Genomic DNA, 13,955 nt, shown 5'->3' on the forward strand with positions numbered 1-13,955 from the left:
CTCGTGTATGAATACTTAAAAAGAAATAGAAAAATCGCATTAAACTAAATTAGACATAGCAGTTTACGCTTCAACACTCACAATCACCGCATTTATGCAACGATCTCGCTCGCCGTACACTTCATTGGCCGTCAGCGAGAGTAAAGTGTCGTTGCTGCCGAAGATGTGCTCGTTGCTGTTGCTTTTTTTGTAATAGTAGTTGTTGTTTGTGTTGGCACCGCCGTTAATTATATTATTCATGCTGCCACCGAACGCATAGCCCCAGCCGGCCAACTCCGCCGTAGACGCCACCTTCGCCAGCGCGGATACTTTGCGGCTGCTGGCGGTTTGACGCGTCAACGTTGCCGATTTGTAGCCATCCAGCAGCGGGTCGTGTGTTTTGCGCGGACTACTGCGCGGTAAAGTGCCATTGTTGCTGATCAGCTGGGCGTGTTGCGGATGCTGTGGCTTTAAAAGCAAATTGTTCTTGGTTGCGGAGTTGGTAGCTGCTTGCAAATAATGTTGTTGTTGCTGCTGATGCATGTGTAGCTGTTGGAGTTGTTGTTGTTGTTGCATCTGCTGCTGAAACTGCAGCATTTGCTGTTGTTGCATTTGCTTTTGTTCCATTTGCTGTTGAAATTGTTGCATTTGTTGTTGCTGTTGTTGCTGCTGTTGCTGCTGTTGCTGCTGTTGCTGCTGTGTCATCACATTCTGGTTTGGTCGGCAATTCTCCTTCGTTGCCGTCACCCCAGAAGCTGTTTTGGCCTCCTTGTGATTTTCCGCGGCGCTATTTTTAGTATTATTGCTGTTGTTATTGTTAGTTTTATTCGTGGCTTTCGTTTCTTCCAGCGCTTTTGTTGTTGTTGTTGCTGTTTTATTGGCCGCTGTGCTGCTAGCCGGTTCTTTGCGTTTATAGCGAAACTTAATCATCTTGGCAGTTGTTGTGTTGGTTCTTATTCGAGTTCTTGTTGTTGTTCTTGTTGTTGCCTTAAGTGGTGGCGTTTCCGTTTCTGATTAGTTACCTCAAATTACCAACGGCAACATTGTACACTTCCGTTCGCGTTAGCGCCTTTACTGTTGTTGTTGTTGTTGTTGTTGTTGTTACTGTCGAAGCTGTAAAATGTGGCAAATAAGTTTCGCTGGCGACAGAAAATTCAATGAATGAATGAACGAGTAAATTCGCTGGCCGTAGGAAAGTGTTGATGCTGTAGTGAGTTTTCAATTTGTGTTTTCTTTCTTTTCTTACTTAAGCTATAATAATTTAGTAGCAATTTACGAATTGAGCTTAAGAAATTGCCTAGGTTTTTTTTGTAGTTTTCTTATCTTATTTCTCCTTTTTTTAATTGTGTTTTAATTCTTCATTTTTTATTTTTTATTTTCATTTCTATTTGTGTTTCCATTCTTCAGTTTTTTGCGCTTTCGTTTTTCATTTTTCCTTTCTTCTTTTTCCTTTTCTGTTTCTGTTTCTTTTAATTTCTTTATTTTTTTATTTTTCTTTAATTTTGTTCATATTTTTATTTGCGTTTTCATTTTTCTTAAATATTTTCATTTCTCTTATTCCAGCTATTTTGTTTTATTGTATTCTCTAATTCCCATTTATATTTCTTCTTAATTTTAATTTCGTTTTTTTCCTCTCTTTGTCAATTTTTTTCTCAGCTTTTATTTTGATATTCATGGACTTTTTTCCATTTCGCAGTTTCCATTTGCGTTTTAATATTTTTTGAGGTTTCTATGTGTTTTCGTTAGGTTTTATTTTTATTTTGCTTCTCTTTTTCATTTTTATTTATTAATTTTATTTGTGTTTCAATTCTTATTTGCGTTTTTTTTTTTAATTTTAATTAGTTTTTTTTTTTACTTAAATTGTTATTTTTTTTTAATTTTAATGTTTTTGTGCCGCTATTTTTTATATTTTAGTTTGCACTTTAGCAAATTTTTATTTTCATTTAATTTCATTTCATGATCAATTTTTATTTTTCTTTTTTTTACATTTTTTTATATTTTCATATATTACTTCTCTTTTATCATTTTCATTTTACCAAATTTCTATTTGGGTTTTATCTTTTTTAATTTTTTGTATGACTTAAATTTTGTAATTATTTTAATTTTTTAACTTTTACTTGTATTTTAATTTTTCTGTCAAATTAATATTTTTTGTTTCTTTTATATTACTGTTTTCATTTCTATACTTTTATTAAAATTTTCATATATTTCTTTTAGTTAGTGTTTAACTTTTATTTTATTTTTTCATTTATTTCATTTTATTTACTGTTTTTTATTTTCTTTTCCATTTTTAGTAGTGTTTTACTTTTTATTAATTTAAAATTTTTGTGTATTGTTATTTTGCTTTTTTTTTATTATTAATTTGTATGTTTACTTTTACTTTTTTGTTTTTATTCATTTTTTATTTTAAAAATTTTATTTTCCATGTCTCTTTTATATTTTTGTTTGTATTTTAATTTTTTGTCAGATTTTTCTTTAATTTTTTGTTTTAGTTTCCTTTTTTCATTTTTATATTTTTTCGTAATTTTTTCCTATTACTTTAATGTTTAATTTTTATGTATAGTTTTTTATTTTGTTTTTCATTTCTATATATTACAATAATTTTCTTTTTTGTGTTTTAATTTTGCTTTTTATTTTTTATAAATTTTTTTTTTTGAGTGCGTTTCTCATTTATATTTTTATTTTTATCGCTTTTTTGTTCTTTCATTTAATTTTTATATTTGACTTTATTGTAATTAAAAAAAAATTAATTTTTTTTTCGTTCTTATATTTTTTATTTTTTTCGTTCTATATTTTTAGTTGCGTTTTACTTTTTAGTCTATTTTTTTTTTCATCTTTAATTTGTTTATTTTTTTTCTCATTTTTTTTAGTTCTTAAATTTTTTTATTACTTCTTTTCGTTTTTGTTTTACATTTTTTTTTGTGATTTTTCTGTCAAGTTTTTCTTTATTTGTTTTGTTATTTTCCTTTTTCTCATTTTTATATTTCATTCGTATTTTTCTTTTGCTTTGTTGTTTGATTCTTCTGTTTATTTTTTTTACTTCTTTTTCATTTCTATTCACTAATTTCCTTTTTTGTATTTAAATTTCGTTTTTAATTTTTTTGTTTTTGGGCTTCCAATTTTCATATATACTTTTATCCTTATCATTTTCTTTTTTGTTTTTTTAACTTTCATTTTTATATGCTTTATTTTTCGTTTTTATTGTTTTTTTCTTTTTTTTTATGTTTTTTTTCGTTCTTATATTTTTATTCGAATATTGGTTTTTAGTTGTGTTTTACTTTTTTCAATTGTCTATATTTTTTGCTTCTTTAATTTGCATATTTTTTCTCATTTTCTTTAGTTCTTAAATTTTTTTTTTTTTTTTGTTCATTTTTCTTTTATATTTTTATTTGTGATTTTTCTGTCAGATTTTTCTTTATTTTTTTATTTTAATTTTTTCATTTTTATTCACTAATTTTCTTTTTTGTATTTAAATTTTGTTTTTAATTTTTTTGTTTTTGGCCTTCCAATTTTTATACAATATATACTTTTATCCACATCATTTTCGTTTTTTTTTTTTTAATTTTAATTTTTATACATTTTATTTTTCCTTCTTTTATTTTATTGTTTTTTCTTTTGTTTTTATGTTTTTTTTTCGTTCTTATATTTTTATTCGCATATTGGTTTTTAGTTGGGTTTGACTTTTTTCAATTGTCTATTTATTTATTTTCTTGCATCTTTAATTTGTATATTTTTTCTCATTTTTTTAGTTCTTAATTTTTTTCCATTTTTCTTTTACATATTTAAAGTACAAATACTTTAATTCTTCTGCCAGGTTTTTCTGTTTTTTATCTTCCTTTTTATATTTCATTTGTATTTTTCTTTTGCTTTATTGTTTATTTCTTCTGTTAATTTTTTTACTTCTTTTTCATTTCTTTTTACTAATTTTCTTTTTGTATTTAATTTTTTTGTTTTTCCAATTTTTGTATATACTTTTATCTTTAACATTTTGTTTTTTAATTTCAGTTTTAAATTTTTTTTTATATTTTTATTTGCAGTTTTATTTTTCTGTAATATTTTTCAGTTATGTTTTGTTGTATTTCCTTCTTTTTTCATTTTTATATTTTATACGTATTTTCGTTTTTCTTCGCTTCGTTTTTTTATTATTTATGTTTATTTTTCCATTTTTTTTTCATTTCTATTTAATTATTTTTTCCTTTTTTTATCTTAATTTTCTTTTTTATAGTTTTTTTTCGTATTTTAATTTTTCTTTTGGCGTGCATGTATTTTTCTTTTTTTTTTTTTGGTTTTAGCTTTTTTTATTATGCCGCTCTTTTTCATTTTGTTTTGTTTTTTCTCCGTGCTTACATTTTCTTTAATTTTTCCCTGAAGTTATAACTATTCTCTACTTCCTTCCCCCTATTTCAGCATGACTCATATCAGAGAACAAATTTCGTAATGCTTTATTTCCGTGGGCCCATTGAACCACAATTTCAACTTGACCCCATTTAACCTCCAAGAATATCCCACAAAACGAGTTAAAAAAGAAAAAAGCAAATAGAGAAATAAAAGACTAAAACCACGCCAGAAGCAAATCAAAGCGGACAATGTTTGTGTAGCAAGTATAAAAGCAGTAACAAAAACGTAAAGAAACGGTCTAATTGAACTTTTTGTAAAGTTGTGCGAAACTTGCAGCTGATTTATGAGATAATCAGCCAGATCCAACTAACAAACCAAGTGCGGGAAGCAATCAGAGAGTGTTGGCTACATAAGATATACTTGAGAGGGAAATATCAAATACATTTATGTACTCGTATATATGCCTGTATATATGTAAATATGTAAATTGTCTGAAAAGATGTTGGGAGTTTCCAGCTGCTTTGAATGGCAATGACTCACGGCGGCTACCGAAGCGAATTCGCAAAATCGCAATAAAGAGGAAAATGGAGCAAAAAATTTAAATTGGCAAAGTAATGTGTGAAAAGTATGTAGTAAGAAGATAAATAAAGTGAATAAATTGAGAAAAGAGAAAAATATTTTCAATTATGAAATAAATTACAGTAGTGCCGTCTGCCGAAATTTAGCTAAGGTGCGTTTCTCACTGAGTGAGTGCTACATAGCGGAATTTCTCAGTGAGTGACTACTACATAGCGCTATGTATAATTGAATATATGCGTATATATACATATATAAGTGCACATGTTTTTTGTATAAAGCCGATTAAAAGTAATAACTACAACCACCAATCAACCAGACTATTAAGAAAACAGCCAAGCGCTTTACATAATTGCAACGGAAGTAAGAACTTCTCAAACTCTCAACTCGAAGGAAGTGCTAAGTTGTCGTTTCGCTGCAAATGTGAATTTAAACACTCCGGAAGCCTCTAAGCGTCTTTTATACGAATTTAACTCTTTGACTTTTTACGCATTGCCTGCTTGGCTAGCTGGCTGGCTCCCTTTGCCCGTTGTCTTTGGGACGCTCTTCTAACCTATTTGAACTTTTGCTTCTATGCTGAGGTATAGAAATACACTTGAGGTGGGGAAGGAAATGAGTGCAAGAAATAAAGGGAGACCCCTCGTAAGCTATTCGTTAGTAAAGTGAATGCGGCAATTGTTATAAAGCTACCAGTAAATATAGTATGCTAATATTTCGCATGCCTGCATGTGTGCGTAAATAAACGCAAATACAGTTCCCTTGCCATTTGCGCCCCAAAGGCTTGTGCAGTTGATTGTGCGTATGGCGCACGTGTCGCCTCTTAAGTTGGTAAGCAAATGACGTTAATGACATGGTATGAAAAAGTTAAATAGTGAATAAAAAAATAAAAAAACATTTACAATAGTTGAAGGCAAAAGCAAACTGACTAATTTCGCTTCATTATGACAGCAGCTGGGATGCGAAAGCCCAAAGCAAATGTTATTGTTATGTGTGTATGTCGTACGCGTAAGTGTTCATGTTCTTGATCCACTTCTCGTTCCTTCAACCTCAAGCTTAAGTGTGATATTAGGATACCAATACAAGAGCAATTAATTGCAGCTGTGCGCAGCAGCAACAGCAACAACAGCAGCAGCAGTCGGCAATTTGTCTTTGTTTTGCGGTGTGGCAAATGTGGCATGTCACAAAGCGTGTGGCATGTAGCACAATTTATTTATTGCAACGATTCAGCAGTATTTTGAGCACTTGTCAGCTTCAGTCAGCTGCGTGGTTAAGGGGTTTTCCGAAAATTTGTGTGCAAGTTGCTGTTAAATGAGTTAAATGGCAGCCTAAGTGATGGTCTCGAAAGCGCAGATGTTGTTGGATACAGTAAATGAAACAAGCTAACACTTTTTTGAAAATCGAAAAAGTTAGGGGAAAAAATTGAATTCGACAAGTCGATTAGTGGTGAGTTTGAAATAATTTGGCGGCAAAGGAAAATTTCGCAAAGTGAAGCCAACTAATGAAGTTTATTTCAGCTAGAAGTAATGTTTGGAGCAAGTGGTAGTGCATATTAAAATCGCTTAACAATTTTATGAAAAAATACAATAGTTTAAGATTTTCCGAAATTTTTTTTTTTAATTTCAAATACTGAACTGTTGAAATTTTCGAAAAGTTAATAGCTTTCGATTCTGAAAGCGGCATGCTAGAAAAGCTATAGAGTCTCTGAAATGCATGTTGCCTGAACTAGCTTTCTAAATTCATTGATGAGAATTTTTTTATTCAAAACTAGCACATTTGAGGTTGTATTTATTTTTAATAACAAATTTTGAAATTTATAATTTATAAATCTGCAATCCATCTGAATGCTGGAAATTTTGAAATATTGGTCAGAATAAATATTTAGTGAAAAAACTTAAAAAAAAAATTAAGAAAGTGAAAAAACTAAAAAAAAACCAAAATAAAAAAAACATCGCTTCTTGCAAATACTTAAATTTTAATTTAACTCTCGAACACTGTAAATAAAAAATAAAACAAAAACAAAGCATCAAATAACCGGTTCTTCCCCCAATAGTGCAATGTTTATATTAATTATCGAATATTGCCAATTTTAAATGATTTTCGGAATAAAGAACTAATTTGTTGGTACTTATAATGAAAACTCATCAGTTAATAGTTTTTTGCAAAAATTAAAATTTTTATATTATTTCATATTCTACTCGCTGCTTCTTTCATGCAAATAATAAAATGATATTCGGAATAAAGAACGAATTTGCTGGTGTTTTTCGAAAAAAATGTATTAAAAAGAAAAAAATTATTATATATACTAATCAATAAATGGCTTTTTGCAAAAATTTCAATTTTTATATTATTTCATATTCTATTTATTGCTTCTTTCATGGACAATTTTTTAATCTTCTTTCCATCAAAAAATATTCTCCTTACATTTTTTACGCACCAATTTTAATTTCATCAGACTATCAATTAGTTTTATTGTGATTAAATTGTTTTTAAAATAAAGTATCTTAATTATTTTTAAAATAACGCATCTAAATTCTGGTTTTTGATTTTACAAAAAGTTATTTTTCCACCAAAAATATGAATTTTATAATTATGTATAAACTCAAAGAAAGTAATTCATAATTTAGATTTAATTAAAATATTCATCAATAAAAATGTATAGCACAGAAATTAAAATTTGGGCATAATTTATATTTTTTTGGACTTTTTACGGAACAACCGAGTACAGTTTTGTGATGAAAAAAAAAAAAATTAAAAAAGAGGAATGCCCTGGCGTTTTGTGGATTTTCACCCTGCCGCTTAAATAATAGTTACACAAAATAAGTTTTTGACTGAAAGGTGTTTTACAAAATTTGCTGAGAGTTTATACAAAAATAATAAAACTAGAAATCGTTAAAATTGAAAATCTCTTTTTATTAATTTTTCTATGGGAATAGCAATTAAATAATACATGAAATTATTGAAAGCTCCAACTATACTCCATCTTTCAGGCAACTCACGGATTCCTCTGACAAAAAATTCGAGTTCTTTCGACTTGATCCATTCACTGAGCCAATTTGCGATGCTCTCGTAAGAAGTGAAGCGCTCTCCAATAAGAGCTGACTTCATTGATCAGAACAGATATTAATCCGGGGAATGCGGCGGATGGAGCAAGATTTCCCAATTCAGTCCCTCTAAATATTTCTGGAGCGATTTAGCAACGTGTGATCTGGCGTTGTCGAACGCCCCATTCCGGTCGCTTTTCTTTGAGAGCTCGCATTCGATTGCAACGCATTAGCTGCAGTCAGTAACGATCGCCAGTGATGGTTTCAAATGGTTTAAAGAGTTCATAATATGTAGATGACACCCTTCTGATCCCAACAGATGCACAACATAGCTTTTGAAGAATGAATATTTTTTGGTTCACCTGGCTGGCTCCAACATTTTCGACGCTTAGGGTTATCATAGTAGATTAACTTTTCATCGTCAGTGAAGATGTGATGCAGAAAACCTTTTCCTTTCTGCCGTTCTGCATTAATTTCACTGGTTTCATGATAAATGATTCCATGAATATGTAAAAATTAAAAAAAAATATATATTTCTTTACAGTACAAATAACGACTTGAATTTAGATTTTTATTTATAAAAATTCATATTCTTGATTTTAATAAATGCATTACTTTCAAACTTATATTTTGAGTTTTTTAACTTTCAATATCTAAAAAATGCATAGGTTTTTTTTTTTTTTCAAAATACTATTTGATTTTAAAAATTTTATTAAAAGAAATATTTATTTTATAAATTAAACCTTTTATTTATTTGATTTTTTCGAGAGCTAAAAGGTTTACAAAAAATTAAAGTCCGTCTTTTCAATTTGCAGTAACTTTTTCCTCTTGACAAATATGTTTTTTATTCAATTTTGTATTAAATTTTTATTAAAAATTTTATTTTACCAAGTTTTTATTAAAAATTTTAGTTTGCTAAATTTTCTTCAATAAACAAAAGATTCGATATTAAAAATGCCAACCTCAGATTAACTTTTATATTAAATAAATATGTAGCATTTGTTGCTTTTCTCCTCTTAAAATTTTAACCAAAAAATTGAACTCACTTCAAAATTTCATATTGTTTGCATAAAACAAACGCCACTCTGGCTTTCTGACTTTCTTTGTATCATCACAAAATTTCGCTGATCCAGCATCTAACCATCTCTGTATTGCCAACTTTCGTTTTTCGTTTTTTCAACGTCAACTCCCATTTTCGCAGCTTTCGCTCTTCCCTTTTTAAACGCTTACATTCACTACAGACTTTTCGTTACACATTTGCACACACAGTCGTGAAACAATTGCACTCCACTGTAAGCTTATAAACTCTTTATAAACTCATAAATATTACCACAGCAGCGGTCACCTAATTTCAAAACCGGTATTGCCAAATTCTGCAAACTGCATACAAAAGCGACAGCCAGTGTGGATGGCGTCAGCAGGCGAGGTAAAAAAGTGAAGTGAAAAAGTGGCACACGATGACAAAAACAATCAATATAACGATCGAAAACCCCAAAAAGGTATAAATCGAGAGATTTGGTTAATGCACAAAAACTAAACTCATAAATAAAGGTGCAGTCGGCAATCGATGGGCAGGCAGGGGGAAACGTGTGCAAATCGAATTAATTAATTGCCAAAAAACGATGACGTTGACTTTTTGTGGTTTCGACAAATTCTAGCTGCGATTTTTTTGCTGATGCGGTAGTTTTGCTCAATTTTAATAACAAATAACATAAAAAAAATTAAATAAAATAGTTAAACAAAAAGTGGATTTTGATCCCAATACTGACGCAGTTTCGTAACTAGCAAATTTATCTCTTTCGTACGATGGAGAAAATGCAAAGAGTTGAGGAGTGTATGGTGAGCACAGTACTTACTATATGCATGCATGCATATGCAGGTGCTGTATGGTAAGTTACGGTAATATTTGCCGAGTAGAGTTTGTAGAGAGAGAGATGATTTGAAGAGAGCGCTCTTTGTTTGGACTGAGCCTTACCAGCAGCAGTAACTAAAGATCTCCGACTGGTTGATTCTTCTGGTGTCAGAGCCATCAAATTCAGAAAACTGAATAAAGTATGGAATAAATACTGAAGAAAAATGGCTGTTATTATTTAAAAATGTTACAGATCTAATTTGCGTTAATAAATTTGCCACTCTGCTTAGTAATCTGTATGACTTACAACCATTTAGAGGTGGTAGTCAAAGCGACTTACTATCCTCCACTTCATTTGTTAATTAAAAAAAATATTATTTTTAAATATTATTTTATTAAATTTATTTTTAAATAATTTAAATTTTGGTAATTTGGGTAATTTTTGTCACACTTTTACGTTAATGAAATCCGAAACTCGCATTAAGTGGTTTTCAATGATAGGAATTGGAAACTACACACAAATTGCAAGTAAATTTTTTTTAAAGTTCCAATCATCTAGACCTCACATAAAACTTATTAATTTAAATTCACATTTATTTCATTAAAACTAATTTATTAAATTAATTTTTTTTTTAATTTTCTATTTTTTTTAACTATTCATAACTATTAAAAAAATTAAAATTATTTAAAAAAACATAAAATTTGTATTTATTTTATTTAAAACAATTAAATTTTTATTTCTTTTATAATTTTTTTATTTTATTCTTTTAACTGTTTTTATTTTAAATAATTAAACAAAAAAAATTATTTTCCAAAAACTAATTTTTTTAATTTAATTTAATTGAATGTGGAATAAATATGAATATAAATGAATGAGTTTTATCAATTTCTAAATGATTGGACGTTCAAAGTTTGTTTTTTGTTTGTTTTGGTTTTTGTTTTCTTTTTTTTTTTTGTAGTTTGTGTGTGGTTCCCAATTCCTATCCTTAAAAACCACCAAATCCTATAAGCAGGTTTCGGATTTTATTAACATAGAAGAGTGGCAAAAATTACCTAAAAAATTACTTTAAGAATTTACGAAAATTATATATAAAAATTAAAATTAAATTAAATTTGAAATAGAAAAAATTAAAAATAAATGTAAAATTTAAAAAGCACAAAAATGAATCATTTTTACTGAGCCAAAAAAATTTAGTAAAAGGTAAAACGAAGTATTGCAGTAAAATAACCAAGTACACTTCTAAATTATCAAAAAAAAAGTAGATCGATTATTGGCTAAAACTTTTTTATACATAGAAAAACTTCTTTCCATATCAGCACCGACAAGAGAAGAATCGTAAATGTGCGAAAATCTTCTTCTCGTCACTGGATGATACTAAAGTCTTCAGCTACTATTACTAAACCTCAAAGTAAAACCTAAAAAAAAAAAATAAAGTAGCATAGCACCAGTTTCTATCTAACACTGGCTTCATCTCGCTATGCATCCTTTCACCTATCTCGACAGCGAACAGACTCGTAGTACCTTGCCTTGAGTACGAATAATTCGGAAATTGGCGCTTATGTAAGCTAACTGGCGCTTTCAGTCACTACTTGCCACTCATTGATCGACTACTTCTTTTGCTTCTTCAAAGTGTTTGCAAAAGTACGATACTTACATTAAAAACACTCAACTAAGTCCCCAACGGTATGTATGGTGTAAGCTTAAAAAAAAATTTCCCGAGATGGGGCGTTCATAGACATTTTTTTGTATTTGAAATAAGTGTAACGATCTCAGCGAAATGTTTCCCTATTTTTTCAACAGTGGAAAAACAGTTGACAATTATTGCAAAAACAGAAACTCAAAAAAAAAATAAATAGGTAAATAATTTCTGAAGCTAAGAAGAGCTATGAAAAATTACCGCAAAAAAGTTGTAATAATACGATAAATTACGAAAACTTAAAAACATAATAAACAAACGAAAAATTACCAAAAAGCTTTTCACTTTTGAGGCCTAGAAGGAACTTCAGGACCATAGATGAAGCTTCTAAATGTCAGCAACAAAGAAAACAAAAACAATGCCACCTCATCAACATACCACATTTTGGAAAGTGAGGCTACAAATCCTCCTATATTTTGCTAATAAATTATTTCTTGAAATTCAGCTTTGTTGAACTCAAAGCAGGTTTGTTAAGTTCGTTAAGCATAATCAAGCAATAAACGCTGACACTGCATTTAAAAATTAAGAATAAAAAGGCGCGCTATCAACTCTCCATTTTTTCGCCTCTATTTACTCAGCTAAATATGAGAAAGAGCTTGTTGATACAGGTGTCGGATAGCTAAACAAGCGCGCCTGCTAACAATTCAAATGAATTGATATCAACGCTCTATATACATGTGTATGTGTGTGTGCAAGAATGTGTGCATATGGAAAAACAGACTTATGTAGCTTAAGTTCACACAGTTGTTTCAAAGCACAACTATAACAAAGCCAAATTATGTCGCAGCAAAAGTTAAATAAGGCAGAAAAAATGAAATGAAGTGGAAAAATTGAGATAAAAATAGACGCTTAAATATAACAAAGCAAGAAGCAAATACAAAAACAAAAAAATTAAAAAATATATGTTTTTTTTTGTTTTTTAATTAAAACTGCAAGGAGATATTGTGTGAATAATGTTAAACAAGAAAAAAAAAAACAGAATCCAACAAAAGCAAAATAATGAAAAATATAATGATCAAAATGGAAAAAATTACAGCAAATTACAAAAAAATTAAAAAAAAAAATTTAAATTGCAACGAGTTACATACATACATGGCTTACAATGGCAAAAACAAAAATATAAAAAAACTTACAGCTCAACCTCTTGCCATTCTACACAAACTTCAATTCTCTCTCTGTCCCACTTCACTTATCTAACCACAGAATTCTCTACCATTTCGTACCACAGCAACTTTGCGGACATTTCAAATTTTTTTGGTTTTTGTGATTTCTCATTTTCTATACATCTTTTTGTCAGCTCGTTTTTCACGTAATTTGCTTGGAGCAGCATAAAACGATTAGACCTTTTAAATGCTTACGCTTGCTTATAACTCATTTCACGCTGTTAATATTCTATTACCAGTCTCAGTCTCAGTGTTGCTACGGCACTGAAGTCGTTATTTAATGTCGCGACGTTGAAACTGAAGCTGAAAGCGACTTTGACTGTCAAACCGCTATAAGCAGTTAGAGGTCTGTGTGTATAACTAAAAAAAATATTTATACATATTTTTATATTATTTATCTATACGCGCACACTGCATTAAGTTAGAGAAAGAAAATTTAAACTTTAATGTACATGCATGCATACATACACGGGCAGTATTAAATAGAACATGCACACATGAGTATAAGGATACACATACATACATGCCTACAGTATGCTTGCACGCCAAGAACTGTACATTTGAGCACTCGTATGCATGTAAGACATGAATCGTTGCTTGTATGGGATGCGCATTCAGCTTCCAGCATTCAGCTGCTTATTTTTGATGCTGATCTTCCAACCTGTTTGTTTTTACTATTTGTGTTTTATACCTTTTTTTCCTTGTTAATGCTTGTGTGCTGTTTTATTGCGCGTCGTTGAGCACATAACTGGTGTTTATCTTTTTTGGTTGGTAAACTTATTATGTGAGATATTATCATATTTGTATATTAGTGCCTTCCATTTGTAGGACAACATTAAGGCGCAAGCCTCAAATTGGCGAAGGTGATTGGCTAAACCGAAAAAATGATGCGTAATATAAGCGTGCTAATTGTATGCATATCTGCTTATGTATAGGTGTGCTTATTTTCATATTTTCTTTTTTATTATTTAGTTTTTAAATTAAAAAGAGATGAAATGATAAATTCATATTTGAATTAAGCTTTGGCAGGTTTAGACTGAGCTTTACTTCCAATTCTTTGTGTGCGTAATTATGGCATCTTATAAATAGAGGCCTTTAAAATGCATACCGCCTCAGATGGCAGACGAGTTTTTGTGAGAAGCTCGTCATACTTTTCATGCACAAGAAAATACCACAAAGTATTTGGCCTCAAAATATAAGATGAAATAAGATAAGGCAAAATTCGATAAAATAAGTAAAAATAAGAAAAGATAAAATAAGTTAAAATGTAATAAATTAGCATAAGATAAAGGTAAGGTGACATAATTTA

The 13,955-nt window shown here is 29.4% G+C and overlaps 1 protein-coding gene across 2 annotated transcripts in view; it reads right to left on the reverse strand.

Moving 5' to 3' along the window:
- Positions 1–13,955, reverse strand: part of LOC128857349 (uncharacterized) — a 129,973-nt gene that overhangs the window by 18,475 nt on the left and 97,543 nt on the right. Inside the window, exon 2 of one of the 2 annotated variants that reach the window (XM_054093068.1) lies at positions 82–1,092. The exons of the other annotated variant lie outside the window; for it this stretch is intronic. Coding sequence (XP_053949043.1) covers positions 82–909 — 828 coding nt within the window. The 5' untranslated portion in view covers positions 910–1,092. The remainder of the gene's footprint in view (positions 1–81; positions 1,093–13,955) is intronic. 2 annotated transcript variants of the gene reach the window in all.

The sequence above is a fragment of the Anastrepha ludens genome, chromosome 3, assembly GCF_028408465.1.
Source record: "Anastrepha ludens isolate Willacy chromosome 3, idAnaLude1.1, whole genome shotgun sequence".
Classification (NCBI taxonomy): domain Eukaryota; kingdom Metazoa; phylum Arthropoda; class Insecta; order Diptera; family Tephritidae; genus Anastrepha; species Anastrepha ludens.